The following is a 21,447-nucleotide window of genomic DNA, read 5'->3' on the forward strand; positions in this document are numbered from 1 at the left end:
TCTGTCCCCTATGATGAAGGTCACAGAAAGGACCCGGCCAGGATTGCCGTCTGTCCATTCCCTCCACAGATGCTGCCTGACGCCTTGAGTTCCTCCAGCATTTGTAGTTTACCAGCACTTTTTGAAGTGTAAAATACCGTGTAAAATTATACACTTCATGGGTAACTAGTCAACCCTTTCATTTATGGTAGAAATACAAGAGACTGCAGATGCTGGAATCATGAGCAAAATACACAAATATTGGAGGAACTCAACGGGCCAGGCAGCGTCCGTGGAGGGAGTGTTTAGTTTAGTTTAGTTTGGTTTAGCTTACAGATACAGCATTGAAACAGGGTCTTTGGCCCACTGAGTCCACGCTGATCAGCGATTCCTGTACACTAGTTCTATCGTTCAGATACTTCCTGAGCCGCTGAGTTCCTCCAGCACTTTGGGTCTTGTTCTTTCATGTTTGTGACGTGGGTGGAAGTGTTAGTGACAGTCATAGCGTAATCTCTTACTTTATCTAAGTGTGATCATTGTTTTTTTTCTGGTTTTAGTATTTAGAGATACAGCATGGAAACAGGCCCTTCGGCCCACTGAGTCTGTGTTGACCATTACTATTTCGATGTTATCCCACTGCCTCATCCTACATTCTAGGGACAATTTACAGAGGCCAATTAAGCTGCAAACCTGCACGTCATTGGAATGCGGGAGGAAACCAGAGCAAGTGGAGAAAGCCCACCCAGTCATAGGTAGAACGTGCAAACTCCCACACACAGACAGCGCCTGAGGTCAGGGTTGATCCTGGGTCTCTGGAGCTGTGATGCAGCAGCTCTACCCGCTGTGCTACTGTGCTGCCTTCCTTATGAAACGTGGAGGATGCGTTCAGCATGATAACAATAGATGCATGCTTACAGTTATCAGATTAATTATACATCACTGTTATGCTTCATCTCAAAAACTAAGATCTACATTCACAAAACCTGGATGTAAAAGGGGAAGGCACATAAATAACACATACCAGATAAACAAGTTTGAATACACATATTAAATTGATCTAAAACAGGTTTCCATCTACAAAAGAACAAGGCAAACGTATAAAGCTTCTTAGTGCAGGACTCCTCTTAGTTTGAGAACAAAAGAAAAGACAAGATAAGTCAGCAAGTGACACCAAGTTAAAGCCTAATACAATAAACAACAATAGCACATGCGGAATTTACTTTTAGCCACCAAAATCACATCATTATATTAATCTATTCTGCTACAATCACATATATCTAGTTGCACTATGCTTCTGGAGACACAAAACTGCAGATGCTGGAATCCTGAGTAAAACACAAAGTGCTGGAGGAACTCATGCAGTCAGGCAGCATCTGTGGAGGGAATGGACAGACGTTGTTTCGGGTCAGGACCCTTCTACAGACCCTTAGTATGAAGTTCCTCTAGCACTTTGTATTTTGCATCATCATTTTTCCTGGATCGCAGAGCAATAACCAATAATTTACAGTAGATACTGTTACTGTTCCTCATCGTAATTGTCAAATGAACCAAACAGTAAGATCATAAACATGCACAGTTAAATGTGGAAGTTAGGAAAAGGCACTGTGCTGGAGTAACTCAACAGGTCAGGCAGCATCTTTGGAGAACATGGATAGTTGATGTTTCGGGTCGGGATCCTCCTTCAGACTGATGGAATGGGAGGGGGGGGGTGGGGAGCAGGAAGAGAGAGGTGGAGGCAGGACAAAGTCTGGCAAGTAATAGGTGGATACAGGGGGAGGGGGTTTGAATGGCAGATGGGTGAACAAAGGCTAGAGGTGAAAAGAGAAAGTTGTGAGATAAGGATAGAGGAAAACCAATGGCTACTCCAGTCAGTCTGGAGAAGTGTCCCATTCTGAAACATTGCCGATGCATGTTCTCCAGAGTTGTTGCCTGACCCATTGAGTTACTCCAGCACCTTGTGTCCTTTTTTTGTAAACCAGCATCTGCTGTTCCTTGTGGAAGAAGGTAACGTCCCCTTGAGGAGATGCTCTCCGATTTGCTCTAGTCATTTGTTAAACATCGTTATACTGTGACGTGCTGAGGGATTCAGCAATGAAAGTGACAAAGAAGTTATCCAAAAGCACCAGAAAATGTTTAGCTGGTGTATTTAGATTAGGTGATTATTTTGTGACAGGATTTCTTTTTATTACTGTTCAGCACACACTGCTACTGAACATTTAGTTTTACAAGCAGGGATCTCATTTAGAATTTATTGATGGTTAGAAATTATAAAAAAGTTAAAAACTACACTTTAATTTGAATCTGTTTTTTTCATCACTTTTAATCTCATCATTGTGTATTTTGTCTTCAATATATGTTTGCGTCGAAAAGGGCTCTCAGTTACACTTTTATTGTGTGGAGCTATATTACTTTGATCAGTAATCAGGCAACTGTACCAACAAATAGAGAGCAGTCCTGAGCTACTATCTACCGGATTGGAGAGCCTCAGACTATCTTTAATCAGACTTTGCTGGACTTTATCTTACACTAAACGTTATTCACATTCTGTACACTATGGATGGCTTAATTGTAATCATGTATAGTCTTTCCGCTGAATGGTTAGCATGCAACAAAAGCTTTTCATTATACCTCGGTACAAGTAACAATAAACTAAATTTAAACTCAGATATTTCTTCCATGCACAAATAGTATCAATCAACTGTAGTGTAACCTGGTGAAAAAAATACCCTAATAATTACAAAAAGCCCCTTAACAGTGGCAAAAGCTCTGCGGGCATCTGTAACTGTTAGCTTAACAAGAGGTAATGTTGACACAAGGAACTAACTGCAGATCCTGGAATCTTGAGCAAAACACAAAGTGCTGGAGGAACAACGGCAGCATCTATGGTGGGAATGGACAATGTTTTGGGTCGGGACCCTTCTTCAGACAGATGTAGTGGTGGGTCTTCTTGGGGGGGGGGGGGGGGGGGGGGGGGAAAGCTTCTTGAGGTGGTGGCATGACAAACCCTGGCAAGTGATACAGGTGAAGGGAGTTTGATTGGCAGATGGGTGGAGTAAAAGCCCTGTCCCACGGTACGAGTTCATTCAAGAGCTCTCCCGAGTTTAAAAAAAAATCAAACTTGTGGTAAGCACGGAGAATGAACGTAGCGGCTACATCGGAACTCGGGGATGTCTCTTAGCGGCTCGTAACACTAATGGTAGGTACTCGGGAAGACTCGCTAACGGCAGGTGAGCACAGGAAGACTCGCTAACGGCAGGTGAGCACGGGAAGACTCGTGAAGATTTTTCAACATGTTGAAAAATGTCCACGAGAGCCCCGAGTACCGACGAGTGACCATTACCGTAAATCTCCGCGTTTGAATCAGGGAAACTTGGGAGAGCTCTTGGACTGAACTCGTACGGACAGGAGACAAAATGGTTTCAAATAAGAGGATGGAAATGTAAAGCCAGAGGCAGCAAAGGGGTGGAAGTAATGCAATTCATTTGGAGCTGACAACGAAGCCCAGGCCAATTTACCTGGTAGATCAATAGAGTCATACAGCATAGAAAAAGGCCCTTCGGCTCATATTGTCCATGTTGACCATGGTGCCCCATCTAAGCTAGTCCCATTTGCTTGTGTTTAGACCATATCCCTCTAAACCTGGCCTATTTATATACCTGTTCAAATGCAGAATGTTACATCTTACATCTCCATGAGTTTCTGGGATTAATTGGTTAATATTACTTTAAGAAAAATAAGCATGACTACTGATTATGGTTTAGAAGATAGTATTCTTATGTTAATATATAGTTAAGTGTAACATTGGTGTTATTTGAATAGCACTGTAAATGTAGTGAAATGCTCAATCATACTTTTATCCTGAAATAGAATAAAATGGTATAACATTCCTTTTGACATTTATAAAATGTAGTTTGCTTCCATCATTGTAACATCTAATCATTTATATCGTTGATTTCTCCAGAGACACAAGGAACTGCAGAAGCTGGTGTCTCAACGAAAAGGAGAAACTGAGCAAGTGAGGCAGCATCTGTGGAGGGATTGGACAAGTGATGTTTTGGGTCAGGACCCTTCTTTGATCTTCAAACCTGAAACATCGCTCAGTCCATTCCCTCCACAGATGCTGCCTGACCTGCTTTCCTCCAGCACTGCGATTCTGGCAGAGGCTGTTTTTTCCCCCAAGGCACCCAGCTCGTCCATGTTTATATTATTTTAATAAACACTGTGAGATTTGATGAGAAAGATGTTTGTGAATGTCATGCAGCAACAGTTTACACGAACAGCATGCAGATCAGACAGGGGTGCAGTGGTCCAGAGGCTGGAACGGTGCAGTAACGTCAGCATGCATGCTAACGGCTTGAGCTTAAAGCACGGAAAGTACATCACAACAGTGAAACAAACCAACCTGTTCACAGTCATAACGTTAAAATGAACACACTTAAAACGAGATCAGCATACCACAAGCCAAATGCACATGGAGATAATAGACCTGTAGTAATGTCGACTGTGGGATGAAAACTTTCAATCAATTTTTGTGAGATATGAAAAAGTGTACTTTGTTGATGATGTCTCTACCTTACACTTCACTCCCACAGTTGACTTTACCCCAAACTCGATTAACAGCAGACTCATGCAGGAAACTCATAACTTAAAAACAAAAACACCAAACAAATTCAGTAAGATGCAATATTAACAATGGTGTTTTCCACATCTGTATACAATATTGTCATATAAATATTGTCATATACCTCCTGTTCTTACCAGAGGGGGTGAGTTAGTCCAAGTATTAATTTGTGAAGCGGGTAAGGAAGAGATAAGTTTTTATAAGTACAGCAAATGATTAAATGTCGTATCACATTGACTTTCTTTGCTCACTAGTACATCTCATTCTGGGAATTAAAACTTTTAAACATGATTCAAAACATGTTATTACACTTAGAAAGGTTATTATATGTAGGCGATAATTTGCTGGTGATGTGTTGAAATGTGCATTTGTAATCTTTAGATGCATTTATTCCATTATGATTGGAGTCATCAGTCAAACAGCACAGAATTAGACCCTTTGGCCCATCTTGTCCATGCCGGCCACGTTTGGCTTGTGTCCCTGCATTTTGCCCATAGCCCTCTAAACCGTTCCTATCCATATTTCTATCCAACTGTCTTTTCAAAGTCAAAATTGTGTTTGTTTCTACAGCTTCCTCTGGCAGCTCTTTTCAGATACGGACCACCCTCTGAATGAAACAGTTGTCCCCGAGGTTCGTCTTAAATCTCTCCCCTCTTCCCTAAAGCCTACATCCTCCTGTTAGAATCCTTTATCCTGGGAAGAAAACTGTGAGCGTTCACTTTCTCCGTGCCGCTCATGATCTTGTACACCTCAATAAAGTCACCCCTCAGCCTCCTACGCCCTAAAGAAACAAGTCCCATCAAGTCCAACCTCTCCCCATAACGCAAGCCCGCAAGCCCAGGTAACATCCTGGTAAATCTCTTCTGTACCCATTCCAACACAATGACATCCTCTTGTAGCTGGGCGACCAGAACTGCACATGGTTCTCCAATGATCTTCAACAGTCCAACATCTCAGAGGTCATTAGGAAAATTTCCTGAACAAGAAGAGAAGACCCTGGTCTTCGCTGACCTCTTCGCTGCCACCCCGGGTGGTGCGTTCCAGACCCCCACCACTATCTGAGTAAAAAAACTGCCCCGCACATCTCATTAAATTGACAAGATGGACACAGATGAGAAGGCACCGAAGCCAGGCGACTCTTTCCGTGCTGGTCCCAGAAATGGATCTACTATCATTACAATCATTCATTACAATCCCTCCACTCTTTTAAATCTTTATTTCAACAGCAGCATTTCCTTTATCCTGTATCTGTACACTGTGGACGGCTTGATTAAATCATGTGTGGTCTTTCCATTGTCTGGATAGCATGCAACAAAAAAACTTTTCACTGCACTGATGGTAATAAACTAAATTAAACCAAAATGTATTTAACTTCATCCCAAAAGCACTACCAGCAACACTAACATGAACCTATAAGCCCGCACGTCTTTGGGGTGTGGGAGGAAACTCATGCACCCGAAGGAAACCCATGCGGAGAATGTGCAAGCTCCACACACAGACAGCACCCATGATCAGGATCAAACCCGAGCCTCTGGTGCTGTGAGACAGCAACTCTACAAGCTGCACTACTGTGGCGCCCTTGTAGAATTTGTGTGTAATTTATGTATAATTCTTGTGTGTTGTCTATCTTCCTGTGTTACTGCTACAAGCAAGATTTCCACCATATATACAAGTTCTTCTTCATACAAGTTCCTCCATACATTCTTCATACAAGTTCCCCTATACATACAAGTTCCTCTTCATACAAGTGCATCTGATTATATACTCAACAACTTAAATATATGCAGCATGATTGTAATGAAGTATTTCTGCTTTAAGAATATGCAAGTGATATTGATCAGTTATGAAGGAACAACGAGATTGGGAAGTTCACGGTCTGCAAATGAAATTTGTTACTGTTTTCACAAGTGAAAAAATGAGCAATTGTGTTAATATAGATTACAGTGAAACTTTACTTAAAACGTTACCACAGCCTTACAAATTTTATGCAGTGGAATATCAATCTTAGCGTTAATATGATGAATTTTTCGGTTGCGCTAAATATATAATTTTAAGTTAATGAGGACAATTGCTTATCGACAGGATGTATAATCGATACTAATTCAGTGCATGAATGGTACAGTGATATGTAATGAAAAATATTATCAGCCCTTTTAACTATTTGCTCATGGACTGGAATGAAATATATGTAGCATATTCGTTCCTTTATGATCTGCTAGGTAACTTGCCAACCAAGGAAGGGAAATGCTGAAGCCAAAGTCCCACAAACTGGCTCAATTTTAAAACATGCCGATGTCGCTCAATGATAGAGACCTAGTCATACAGCACGGAAACTGGCCCTTCAGCCCAACACATCCACATCGACCAAGATGTCTCATCTAAGCTAGTCCCACCTGCCCGCATTTGGTCCTTATCTCTCAAAACCTTTCCTATCCATGTACCTGTCCAAATATCTTTTAAATGTTGTTATTATACCTGCTTCAACCTATTATACCTACTTCCTCATTCTATATACCCATCACCCTCTGTGTGAAAAAGATGCCCCTCAGGTTCCTATTATATCTTCCCCCTTTCACCTTAAACCTTTGCCTAATAGTTCCCGGCACTGGGTAAAAGACTCTGTGCATTCACCCTGTCTTTTGCTCCCATGATGTTATACACCTCGATACAATCACACTTCAGCCTCCTGTGCTCCAAGGAATAAAGTCCTAGCCTGCACAACCTCTCCCTACAGCTCAGGCCCTTGAGACCTTGCAAAATCATCATAAAACGTCTCTGCACTCTTTCCACCTTAATTCCGACAGCAGAGTGTTCAAAACCGAACACAACATTCCACGTGCATCCTCTTTAATGTCGTAAAATCTCAGCAGTTCTTTAGAAAATCGGAAGTGATGGCAAAAAATTAACAGCTCTCTCAATGAGGTGGATGGAAGATCTCTGAACCATACTACCAACATCTAGAGAGCGGTCCTGACCTGCCAACTACCTCATTGGAGTTCTTCAAACTATCTTTAAACAGACTTTACTGGAATTATTCTTGCACTAGATGTTCTCCTTTTATCATGTACCTGTACACTGTGGACGGCTTCATTGTAATCAAGTATAGTCTTTCCGCTGACTGGATAGCATGGAACAAAAAGCTTTTTGTTGTACCTCAATGCATGTGACAATAATAAACTAAACTAAACTAAACTAAACTAAACTAAACTAAACTAAACTAAACTAAACTAAAGCTCTTATTTATTTCCACACATTATTAATGAGAGGAACAAAATATACGACAATATTATCCCTAATCATGAGCTGTTTTATCCTGGGCAGCACAGTGGCACAGAGGTAGAGTTTAAGCCTTACAAGGTCAGAGACCAAGGTTCAATCCTAGCTGAGGTCAGGATCGAACCCGGTTCTCTGGCACTGGGAGGCAGCAGCTCTATCAGCTGTGCCACAGTGCGCAGTTCTTGAGGATCAAGTTATCAATAGGAAAATGACATACCCTATAAGTTTAATGCCGTAACATTAGAATTCTAATGGTCTACTCAACAATTGATACTTCATATAGACTTCACTGATTTTTAGAGTCACACAACACAGTAATTGGTCCTTTTGTCTAACTTGTCCATACTGACCAAGATTATCCCATTTCCCTGCTTTTGGCACATATCTCCTTAATACCTTTCCTGTTTATGTTTCTGCCCAAATGACGTAAATACTGTAAAGGGCCTGTCCCAGGTGTTTCCCCTGATTCGAACTCGGAGAATTACGGTAATAGCCGTTCTTAGGTACTTGGGGACTCTCGTGGACAATCTCCGCACAGTTGAAAAAATGTCACGAGCTTACTGCATTTCACGAGTACCTGCCGTTAGCGTTACGAGCTGCTACGTGACATCCACGAGCTCCGACGTAACCGCTACGTACATTACATGAGCTCGAATCAGGGGAGAACTCTTGAATTACCTCGTACAGTGGGACAGGCCCTTTATCGTACCTGCATTAACTACCTCCTCTGCTAGGTACTATAACAGCATTTAAAATATCTGGTTCTATATATCCATCACCCTTTGAGTGAAAAGATTACTCCTCAGTTTCCTATTAAGTCTTTCCCCTCTCACTTTAAACCAATGCCCTTTGGTTCTTGATTTCCCTACTCTGTACATTCACCCTACCTAATCCGCTCATGATTTCACAGATCTCTATAAGATCACCCCTCATTTTCTTGCTCTCCAAGGAATAAAATCCCAGCCTACCCAACTTCTCCCTATATCAGTCCCTTGAGTCTTGGCAACATCCTCGTAAATCTTCTCTGCACTTTTTCCAGCTTAACGACGCACACCATGTTTTGTTTTATGTTTCCACTCAAATTAATCTGAATTGCTGCATTCTAATCTATGGCAGGGCAAGATTATGTGATTACTGGCAGTAGTTATGCCTGTATCCTCCACCCTTCATTGTACATTGTACATTGACAGATACACCACCCCATCCAAGGTGCCTGCTTTCACACAAACCTCATTTTCACTACTTACAGATTCATTCTTTGTAATGTTTTCTCAGCCACACTTCTATTTGGAAAGAATCTCAAGGATAGCAGATCTGTGCACATACCATATTCATGTCAATGCCGTTTGTGTACGTCCAAGCATGTTGGAAGTATTCCTCCAGTCGTTGACGGAGAGGGTTGGGAATCTGATGGAACCGTATGAATTCCTTGACTCGCAGCATCTGCATGTGGTACCTTGCCGTGCCAGAGTACAGCCGCTGGATAATGGCAGAGACGTTGCCAAAGATACTGGCATACATTAGTGCTGAGGAGAAAACACAGGTCTAATTAGCCAGGCTACGCAAGAACTTATATTTATTTAAAGCAGGTACCATCGCAATGCTTAAGAAACATCTGGACGGGTACAGGTCAGGTTTAGAGGGATATGGGCCAAATGCAGGCAGGTGGCACTAGTGTAGATGGTGCATAAAGGGTCGACGTGGAGAAGTTGTTTGGGAACAAGTCTAAACGAAGGACTTATTTCCATGCTATATGATTCTATGATTCTATAAAGTATTTTCTTCATGTATTGTGTCAAGCAACTTAACTTTAGAGACTTTAGAGATACAGTGTGGATACAGGCTCTTCGACGCATGGAATCTGCACTGAGCACACTGGCTGTTCCTCCAAAATAATCAAAATATTCTACACTTTGTATCCACCCGGAGAAAACCCAAGCGGTCACAGGGAGAGCATACTAACTCCATACATAGAGCATCCCATAGTCAGGGTTGATCCCAGGTCCCTGGCGCTGTAAGGCAGCAACTGTACCACTGCACAACCGTGTCTTCTTGTTTTAATTTAGTTCAGTTTGATGCACAATCAAGGGCTGTTTCCGGGCTGCACTCTCAATGATTTATGTCAGAAATGGCGTTCGGAAATTGCCAGTAAATGATTACCAGGAACCAAGAACAAGGGGGGGGGGTTGCCAGGAATAAAAAAATAACCTGATGCGGGGTGGGGGGAAGGGGGAATGGGGGTCACCAAGAACAGAGAAGGACCGAGCAGGGAGGAGGGGTGTATTTCACTGTACCAATGAAGGTACATGTGACATGTAACAGGAACCCATATCTGAGGAAGCATATGTTGGTGTTGGAGAGGGTCCAGAGGAGGTTTACAAGAATGATTGGGTTAATACTCAATGAGTGTTTGATGACATCTGTACTAGCTGGAGTTACGAAGGATGAGGAGGGACCTCATTGAAACTTACCGAAGAGTGAAAGGCCTGAAGAGAGTGGAGGTGGAGAGGATATTTCCATTTGCATGAGAGTCTAGGACCAGAGGGAACAGCCTCAGAATAAAAGCACGTACCTTTATAAAGGAAATGAGGAGGAATTTCTTTAATCAAAGGGTGGCACATCTGTGGAATTCATGGCCACAGATGGTTGTGGAGGCCAAGTGAATAGATATATTTAGGGCAGAGATTCACAGATTATTGATTTATGTCAGGGGTTATGGGGAGAGGACAGGAGAATGGTGTTGAGAGGGGAAGGTAGATCAGCCATGATTAAATTGTGGAGTTGGGCCGAATGTCTTAATTCTGCTCCTAGAACTTATGAACATGAATAAAGTATCATTAAATCATTGAAGGAAAACATGGAGAGTGAGGATTACTTACAACCAATTAGCATGACGCAGATGGAAAAGATCTTCTCTGAGTTGGTGTTTGGTGACACGTTGCCAAAGCCGACGCTGGTGAGGCTGCTGAAGGTGAAGTAGAGTGCGGTCACGTATTTATCTTTGATGGACGGTCCTGAACTGACATCGCTGTAGTTGTACCGTTTCTCAATCTGCTCGCCCAGCGAGTCCAGCCACCCGATCTTGTGCACCAGGTAAGGTCTCTCCACGTTGCCAATGGCGTACCAAATGCAGGCCAACCAGTGAGCGATCAGGGCGAATATACACATGAGCAGCATCAGAACGGCCGCCCCGTACTCGGAGTAGCGGTCCAGTTTACGGGCAACTCTTACCAAACGCAGCAGACGAGCCGTCTTCAGGAGGCCGATCAGCGTGGTCGTCTATCGAAACAGGGAGATTATGAGCAAGACCGCTAGAAATTGCAGAGAATTGTGGACGCAGCCCAGGCCGTCACACAAACCAACCTCCCTTCCATTGACTCCATTTATACTTCATGCCGCCTCGGCAAGGCCACCAGCACAATGAAGTACAAATCACACCCTGGCCACTCTCTCTTCTCCCCTCATCCACTGTGCAAAAGGTACAGAAGTGTGAAAATGCACACCTCCAGATTCAGGGCAGTTTCTTCCTTGCTGTTATCAGGCAACTGAACCATCCTACCACAACTAGAGCAGTCCTGAACTAATATCTACCTCAATGGAGACTCTTGGACCATCTTTGAACAGACTTTGCTGGCTTCATCTTGCACTAAATATTACTCACGTTATTCCCTTCATCATGTATCTGTACGTTGTGGGTGGCTCAATTGTAATCATGTATTGTCTTTCCGCTGACTGGTTAGCATGCCACAAATGCTTTTCACTGTACCTCGGTACATGACAATAACTTAAACTCAACTCAACTAAACTCATGAGCGATTACAAGAAGTTATTACAGAGTAATGTTCTTGAATACTAAGGGTGGCTGGAGTTATGTGGAGAAGGCAGGTGAATGGCGTTGAGAGAGAAGAATAGATCAGCCATGATTGAATGGCTGAGTGGACTTGATGGGCCGAATGACCTAATTCTGCTCTAAAAACATGACTTATGAACTGGAACAAGGAATTGCAGATTCTGGTTTACAAAAGGAGATGCAAATTGCTGTAGTAACTAAATAGGCACTATTGTTGTGTGTTTATTTATTTTATTTTTAATCTTTATATATTGAACTTTTTTGTTGTTTATTACAGCTTTTACAGGATACTATGTTTGAATATCTGTTGTGCTGCTGTAAGAATTTCATTGTTTTGTTTTGGGACATATGACAATGAAACACTCTAGACTCTTGACTCTTTACAGGTCAGGCAGCATCTCTGGAGAACTTATATAGAGTGTTAGAGATGCAGCATGGGAACAGACCCTTTGGCCCACAGAGTCCGCGCCAACCAGTGATCACCCGTTCACACTAGTTTCTACTTTCGTATCCTGTGCACCAGGGGCAATTTGCAGAAGCCAATTAACTGACAAACCCGAACCTCTTTGGAATGTGGGAGGAAAACCGGAGCACCTGGAGAAAACCCACGTGGTCACAGGAGAACGTACAAACTCCATACGGACAGCACCTGAGGTTAGGATCGAACCCAGGTCCCTGGCGCCGTGAGGCAGCAGCTCTACCAGCCTAAATTCTGCTCCCATTGCTCACTTTGAGGATCTTGTTATTTGTGACATTATTTTGATGGCAGGCATTAACGTGGAGAATGTGGTCGATTCCAGAGTGCTTCTGAAGATGAACATTAATTCTATTAGCATCAGCTTTTCAAAAGACTAACCCCTGATATTCACAGAAATAACCTTCCATTTATCTTCATTTTCGCAAATTGTGCATAAAATGTCATGTTTTCTCCGTGCCTTTACAGAAATTTATTGATATGTAAGTGAAAGCTATTGGGCCTTCTGACACATATTGATGAAAAGAAACCTCCATTTATTCCTCTCAGCAAGAAATATTAATCTTATTTTCCTGCCCTTTCAAAGCACAGTTGGCAGAAATGATTGTCGAGGCATTGAATGCCGATAAAAACTATTGTATCTATATAAACCGCTCTTGTGTCGTTGGGTTTGAAAGGATTTTAGTCACATGACCATTCTATAGTGAAGTTGACACAATCAACTAAACTTTTTTTAATATAAGGCCTCTCTCATAAAACAGCACAAATCAAAATCTTCATGAGCGTCCTATAAATAGCAGTGACTGAACACAAAGTGGGGTTGGAATCCTAAAACGATTTGATAAATGTTTAATATTGTGGGTTCCAGCTTCATTTCATACTTTATTTTGATTTCTATAAATGACTTGGCACACTCTCACCCAGGGATGTCAGCTTGCTACACAAAAGTCCAGGTGCAAAGGTTTTTTTCTTGCAGATAAGACCAAAAGATCCTTTGTTCAGCCTTACACCATCAAGGACACATTGGGCCCTCAGTACAGTAAGCACACAGAGAAATAATTTACTGCCATGTACACAGAATGAAATTTAGAACAGTGCAGCAGACACAAGGAACTGCAGATGCTGGAATCTTGAGCAAAAGGGCACAAAGTGCTGGAGTAACTCAGTGGGTCAGCAGCATCCCTGGAGAACATGGATAGGCGAGGTTTAATTCTGAAGTTTGGAGTCCGGAGAAGCTATTTCCCTCCATTCCCTGCATATCCATGTGCCTATCTAAAAACCACTATTATATCAGGGAAAATGTGGAAACTCCACCCAGACAGTACCCTTGGTCAGGATCGAACCTGGGCCTTTGGTGCTTTAAGGGAATAACTCCACCATGTGCGCTTTCACATTGAACTAATGTGAACAAGTGATCAAAAGTCAGCATGGACTCGATGGGCTGAAGGACCTGTTACTATGCGGTACCTCTAAACTAAACCAAATTAGGTATCCGCTCAGCATTTTGATGTTCCTTTGGATTTCTAATTTGATAAAGCTGATGTGACTTCTTCACACAGAGAGTGGTGAATCTCTGGAACTCTCTGCCACAGAGGGTAGTTGAGGCCAGTTCATTGGCTATATTTAAGAGGGAGTTAGATGTGGCCCTTGTGGCTAAGGGGATCAGGGGTTATGGAGAGAAGGCAGGTACGGGATACTGAGTTGGATGATCAGCCATGATCATATTGAATGGCGGTGCAGGCTCGAAGGGCCGAATGGCCTACTCCTGCACCTAATTTCTACTATGTTTCTATGTTTCTAAAGACACAAAGTGCCAGAGTAACTGGGCAGGTCAGGCAGCCTAACCCATTGGGTTACTCCAGCACTTTGGTAAGCCGGCATCTGCGGTTCCTTGCCTCGTCACAGAGACTTAGAGTCATACAGCAGAGAAACAGGCCCAACTCGTCCATGCTGACCTAGATGCTCCATCTAGGCATGTCGCATTTGCCCATGCTTGGCTCATATCCTGAGTTTTGGTATTAGTTTTTAGTTTTAGGGATCCTGCATGGAAACCATTGATACCACGCCGACCATCGATCGCCCGTTAACACTAGTTCTATGTTATCTCACTTTCTCATCCACTCCCTACACGCAAGGGGTCATTTACAGTGGGATAATTAATCTACAAACCCGCACGTCTTTGGGATGTGGGAGGAAACTGGAGCACCCAGAGGCAGCCCATGCGGTCACAGGGAGAACGTGCAAACTCCGGACAGATAGACAGCACCCGAGGTTGGGATCGAAACCGGGTCTCTGGCGCATTAAGGCAGCGGTTCTACCCGCTGCACCACTATGCCGCCCTACTAAACCTTTTCCATCCATTTACCTGTGCAAGTGTATACATGACATGTCCTTTGATGGTACGACTTACCTCGTCTGACCCTGACCCAAAGATCAGAAGGTCAAAGGGTATGGCGGCAACCATGTCGATGAGAAACCAGCCTTTGAAGTAGTGAATCGCTATCTTGGCCGGATGACTAACCACCTCTTCGTTTTGGTTCACGTAAGTCGTCCTGAAGTTTATTAGGATATCGATAATGAACATAATGTCCACAATTAAATCCACCACATTCAACGGGCTGCAGGAGTATCCGCATTCTCTCCTCTTCTGCTCCTCCCTGTCATTGAGCAGGAAGGCGGCAGAGTAGGGAGTGAAGATTGCCGTGTAGATCACCAGGAGGAGGATCAGCCAGTCCCAAACGGCCTTGAACGGACTATAGTGCAGGATGGTGAGCTTGTGGATCCGAGGAGTCTGCAGCTTGTACTCAGGTAAAACATCAGCTCCGAGAGATAGAACCTGGGCCAGGGAGAAATGGACGGAAATTAGTTTAGTTTACAGATACAGCGCAGAAACAGACCCTTTGGCCCACCCAGTCTGCACCGACCAGCGATCGCCTCGTATGCTAGCACTTTCCTATACACTAGGGACAATTTCCAATTTTTACCAAAGCCAACTAACTTACGAACCTGCACGTCTTTGGAGTGTGGGTGGAAACCAGATCACCCGGGAAAATCCACGTGATCACGGGGAGAACGTACAGGCAGCACCCGTATCAGAATCGAACCAAGGGCCAGCTTAGACATAAGGACTCAAGGGGCGGCACAGTGGCGCAGCGGTAGAGTTGCTGTCTCACAGCACCAGAGACCCGGTTTCGATCCTGAATACAAGTGCTGTCCATAATGGAGTTTGCACCTTCTTCCCTTTACCATGTGGATTTACTACAGGTGCTTCGGTTTCCTCACATATCCGAAAGACGTAGGTTTGTCAGTTAATTAGCTTGGGTAAAATTGTAAAATTGTTTGCTGTTGTAAAAATGATAAGCACTGAGACAAAAAAACTATAACTTTCTGTTCTGAAACAAAAGGAGATCTTTAAAAAGCATTTATCAGGATTCATCACTGCATGGTTTGGGAACAGCTCCATTCAAGAACACAAGAAATTGCAGAGAATTGTGGACGCAGCCCAGACCATCATGCAAACCAACCTCCCTTCCATTGACTCCATTTACACTCCACGCTGCCTTGGCAAGACCGCGGTTGTTCCTTCTTTTCCCCTCTTCCATCAGAAGTATGAAAACGCACACCTCCAGATTCAGTGACAGATTCTTCCCCGCTGTTATCTGGCAACTGAACCATCCTCTCGCCAACTAGAGAGCGGTCCTGACCTAACATCGACATCATTGGAGACCTCCTGGATTATATTTAATTGGACTTTACTAGACTTTATTGCGCACTAAACGTTATTCCCTTCATCTTGAATCTGTACACTGTGGACGGCTTGATTGTAAACATACTGTGTATAATATTTTCGCGAACTGGATAGCATGCAACACAAAAGCTTCTTACTGGACCTCGATACACGTGACAATATTAAACTACACTAAACTAAACTAAACTTTCTTTTCTTCTGAAACACCAGGAGATCTTTAAAATTAGGGTTAGGTTTAATTTTATTATTGTCACGTGTACAGAGGAAAGTTTTGTTTTGCATGCTATCCAATCAGATTAGATCAGTGATCTTGGGGTCCAAGTCCATAACTCCTCGACAGTGGCAAAACACAAGCGGATTGAGTGGTAAAGAAAGCATATGGTACACTTGCCTTCATAGGTTGGGCATTAACAGGAATTCATGATGCTGCTTAGAAGACTTTGGTTAGGTCAAATTTGGAGTATCATCTGCAGTTCTAGTTGTATTTCAATTTTACTCCCCCAGGATACGTTTAAAGTGAGAGGGGAAAGATTTAATAGGGAACTGAGGGGTAACTTTATCACAGAGGGTGGTGGGTAAATTGAACGAGCTGCCAGAGGAGGTAGTTGAGGCAGGTACTATAATAACATTTAAAAGTCATTTGGACGTGTACATGGATAGGAAAGGTTGAGAGGGCTTTCGGTCAAATGTGGCCAAGTGGTAGCTTAGATGGGGCATCTTGGTTGGCATGGTTGAGTTGGACTGAAGAGCCTGTTCCCGTGCTGTGTAACTCAATGACTCTACGACATATGGACTGATATATTAATAGGAAGGATTTAGTGGGTTATTGACCAATGTAGGCAAATAGGACTAGCTCCGTATGTCAACTTGGTTGACGGACAAAGTGGGCCGAAGAGCCTATTTCCATGTTGTATTACTCTACCACTGAATCTTGGCTATCGGCTTTTTAGAAATTGCTTTGGGAATTAGTAGACAATAATATCTATTTCCTCTAGGTGGCAGTGATACTTTGATATTTGAAGCATTAAAAAAAACAAGGCTGTGTAAAATATTAACCAGATTTTATGTAAAGTACCTGATGTTATATATTACTGTGAATTAAAAATACATACACTCACCTCCCATGTTGTTGCTGATAGACATCCTGTGTTAGTTTCTTACCATCATGTTTGTTTGCCTCCATCATCACGTTTTAGTTCTAGAGATATAGCATGGAAACAGGCCCTTCGGCCCACCTAGTCCACGCTGACCAACGATCACCCGTTCACACTAGTTCTACATTATCCCACTTTCTCATCCACTTCCTACACACTAGGGGGAAATTTACAGAGGGCCAATTAACCTACAAATCCACATGTCTTTTAGGATGTGGGAGGAAACCGGAACACTCGGCGGAAACCCATGAGGTCGCAAAGAGAACATGTAAACCCCACACAGACAGCACCCGAGGTCAGGATCAAACCTGGGTCTCTGGTGCTGTGAGGCAACAGCTCTACTAGCGGCGCCACTGTGCTACCCCGTTTCAAACTTTTGTTTCAGTTTCGAGATACAGCGTGGAAGCAGGCCCTCCGTGCCCACCAGTGATTCCTGTATTGTTTGTTTTACTGAGCACTAAGAGCTTCAATCTTTTTGCGTGAATGTTGGGTTTTTTAATTTATTAAATTTTATTTTGTTTATTATGTATCTATAAGTACTGTGTTTAAAGGCCTGTTATTCTGCTGCGAGTAAGAATTTCATTGTTCTGTTTTTTCAATACATATGGCTATTATAGACAATAGGTGCAGGAGTAGTCAAACAAGATGGCATGTTGGGCTTGTCCCATTTACACACATTTGTCCCATAGCCCTCAAAACCCTTCCTCTCCATGCATCTGTTCAAATGTCTTTCAAAAGTCGCGAATGTATCTGTATAACTCAAGCCCACAAACCCAGGTAACACCTTGGTGATTCTCTTCGGCACCCTTTCCAACTTAATGCCATTCTTCCTGTAGCTTGGAAATAGCCATCATCTGCCTCTAGAGCTTCCTCAGGCAGCTCATCCTAGATACGGTCTACCTTCTGAGTGAAAAAGTTACCCCTATGATCCCACTTTCATTTCTCTCCTCTCAGCTTAAGCCTGTGACCTCTAGTTTTAGAATCCTCCGCCATAGGATTAAGACAGTGAGTGTTCACTTTATCCATGCCCTTCATGGTCTTATACAGATCAGTAAGGCCACCTTTTGGCTTATTGCGCTCCAAAAAAAAAATACCCTATGATTTTATGACTCATTGACTGACCCTATGACACAATGACTCATTGACTATGATTCTATGACTATGACTTTATAACTATGACTATGACTCTATGGCCATATGACTATGGCTCTATGACCTTATGACTGTGACCCTATGACTATGACCCTATGACCCTATGACTATGACCCTATGACCCTATGACTATGACCCTATGACCCTATGACTATGACCCTATGACCCTCCTGCCCTGGATAGCCACGAGGGGAAGGATTTATAGAAACCTGAAGGGCTCAGAAGGTGAAGGGTGTATGGAAGAGCTGCCAGAGGAGTTAGTTGAAGTATCTGCAATGATGACATTTAGAATATACAGGGACAGATACATGGATAGAAACGGTTTAGAGGGATATGGCCCAAATGCAGGCAGGTGGTTCTATTGTAGATGGGTCATCTTGGTTGGCATGGGTATGTAGGGTTGGAGAGCTTGTTATTGTGCTGTATGACTCTATGACTCTCAGAATGGCAATATTTAATACTATTTTAAGATATAATTATCTGTCTGAATGTGTAAAGCAATTGCAAGTGTCAAGCTTTGTAAAATCGAATAATAAAAAATTAGTGACCCATACTGTTATGTTCTTTATAAGTTTCCTGACAAGCAATTTTCATGATAAACTTTCACACTAGAAATCCCTGCGGATATTAGTTTCTGTCAACCTGCTGTGATGTGACTTATAATATTGTCTCCAAAGGCAATTCTTTCCTTCAGCTTCCTATAATAATCCAAATAGGTTTAGGCTTATTATTGTCACGTGTATCAAGGTACAGTGAAAAGCTTTGTTTTGCACACTGTCAAATCAGATCAGACAAAGACCCTTCTCAGCATTGTAGCGCATCAGTCCCAGAGACAAAGTCCAATGTCCTCAATGGGGTAGTGGTGAATTGGACAGTACTCTAGCTTATGGAAGGACCATTCAGAAGCCTGATAACAGAGGGGAAGAAGCTGTTCCTGAGTCTGGTGGTGCGTGCTTTCAAGCTTCTGTACCGTCTGCTTGACATGAGCAGGGAGAAGAAGGAATGATCTGGGGTGGGACAAGTCTTTGATTATGTTGGCTTCTTTCCATAGGCAGTGCGAAGTGTAGATGGAGCTGGATGGTGGGGAGTCTGGTCTGTGTGACGGACTGGGCTTCATCCACAACTCTCTGCCATTTCTTGCAGTCTAGGGCAGAGCTGTTCCCAAACCAAACAGCCTGACCGAACGCTCTTTGATTTTGTTTCTTTTTCTTTTCAAACTTTGTAATCTAATGCGTGGTGCCGCCTTATCACTATTTGCTCTATCTTGTAGTGATGTTGTTTCCAGCTGTGCTGATATCTCTACCACAGGCCTCACCCTTTTACCTATATTGCTCGAATTTTAATGATCAAAACAGTGCCAGCAGAATGGAGCAGGTTAAATGCTGATTGAAACTGTAAACTGCAGTTTCGCTTACAGAGTTTGCCCACATTTTGGCAAATATCCTTGTAAACCTTTCCTATCCATGTACCTGCTGTTCAAGTCTCTTTTAAATGTTGTTACAGTACCTGCCTCCTGCCTCGTGGGGCACCACAGCATGGTTTGGGAACAGCTGCATCCAAGACCGCAAGAAATTTCAGACAGTTGCGGACGCATAAAAACCAACCTCCCTTCCATTGACTCCATTTACACTTCACACTGCCTCGGCAAGGCCACCAGCATAATCAAGGACCAGCCTCACCCTGGTCACTCCCTCTTCTCCCCTCTCCCATCAGGCAAGAGGTACAGAACTAAAACGCACACCTCCAGATTCAGGGTGTGTTTATTCCCAGCTGTTATCAGGTAAATTAACCATCTTAGAAACATAGAAACATAGAAATTAGATGCAGGAGTAGGCCATTCGGCCCTTTGAGCCAGCACCGCCATTCAATAAGATCATGGCTGATCATCAAAAATCAGTACCCCGTTCTGGCTTTTCCCCCATATTCCTTGACTCCCTTAGCCCGACATCCTATCACCAAATGGAGAACGATCCTGACCTCCCATCTACCTCACTTGAGACCCTTGGACCATCTTTAATCGGACTTTACTGGAGTTTACTAAACGTTATTCCCTTCATCCTGTATCTGTACACTGTAGATGGCTCGATTGTAATCACGCATTGTCTTTCCACCGACTGGAAAGCACGCAACAAAGCTTTTCATTGTACCTCGGTACATGTGACAATAAATGAAACTAATTATCTAACTCCTCTGGCAGCTCATTCCATATACCCACCACCCTCTGAGTGAACAATTCTGCTGGAAATTAACTTTTTTTAATACATGTCCAGATTGCAGTAATAATGTTATCTTAATTACATTGAATATTATTCCCTGGTTTTGTAACTTGCTGAGATTTCCAACATTTCTTAAGGATACCAGAACTACATAATTAGCAGAAGGCATGTTTCATTTGTCTGCCTTGGTGATTTAATTAACCCAATTAGCTGTAATTGTTCGACTGTTTCCCAGCGGTCATCTACAAGAAGGATCTGGCTCGTGGACTAGGGGACATGTCTCTCCATCAGTGCGTGGTGGTGTTTCACAACATAGAACAGAGAGCACAGGACGGGCCGTTCAGCCAAAATTGTCTGTGCTGAATATGATGCCAAGATAAACTAATCTCATCTGTCTGCAAGTGATCCATAATCCCCTATTCCCTGCACATCCATGTTCCTATTCAAAAGCCTCTTAAACGCCACTATCATATCTGCCTCCATCACCACCCCCGGCAGTGTGTTCCAGGTCCCCACCACCCAGTAAAAATACTTGCCCCACACATCTCCTTTAAATGTTCCCCCTCTCACCTTATAGCCATGACCTCTAGTGCTGGACAGTTTCTACCCTGGGAGAAAAGGTTCTGACTGTCTACCCTATCTAAGGACGACAGTTCGCTGGCCAACCGGATGGAGGCGGAGGCTGGTGGCCTTGCAGCAGCCTGGGGCTCGCCAAGATCGGGCATCGCTCCAGGAGACCGTGCACGCAGACTGGACGCGTCCTGCAGCGGCACTGAGCGATGGAGCAGCGGTGGAGGCCAACTCAGCAACATTGCCAGGAACACGGGTCTTTACGGCCAGCTGCACTCAAAGCAACTTGGACTGAAAATTGTGCCAATATCTGGCGACCCTTGTATATTGTTGCTGTGGACTATTTCTATACACTTTGCACTTAATATGGAATTGTGGTTATGTATAGTGATAAGATGCTGAACTT

At 43.2% G+C, this 21,447-nt stretch overlaps 1 protein-coding gene across 1 annotated transcript in view; it reads right to left on the reverse strand.

The window, feature by feature from the left end:
- The window catches only part of kcnh7 (potassium channel, voltage gated eag related subfamily H, member 7), a 121,574-nt gene that overhangs the window by 33,865 nt on the left and 66,262 nt on the right, over positions 1–21,447 (reverse strand). Inside the window, exons 5-7 of the mRNA XM_055638149.1 lie at positions 14,612–15,037; positions 10,756–11,155; positions 9,203–9,402 (exon numbers count right to left, since the gene is read on the reverse strand). Coding sequence (XP_055494124.1) covers positions 9,203–9,402; positions 10,756–11,155; positions 14,612–15,037 — 1,026 coding nt within the window. The remainder of the gene's footprint in view (positions 1–9,202; positions 9,403–10,755; positions 11,156–14,611; positions 15,038–21,447) is intronic.

This window comes from Leucoraja erinacea, chromosome 7 (assembly GCF_028641065.1).
Source record: "Leucoraja erinacea ecotype New England chromosome 7, Leri_hhj_1, whole genome shotgun sequence".
Taxonomy (NCBI): Eukaryota; Metazoa; Chordata; class Chondrichthyes; order Rajiformes; family Rajidae; genus Leucoraja; species Leucoraja erinaceus.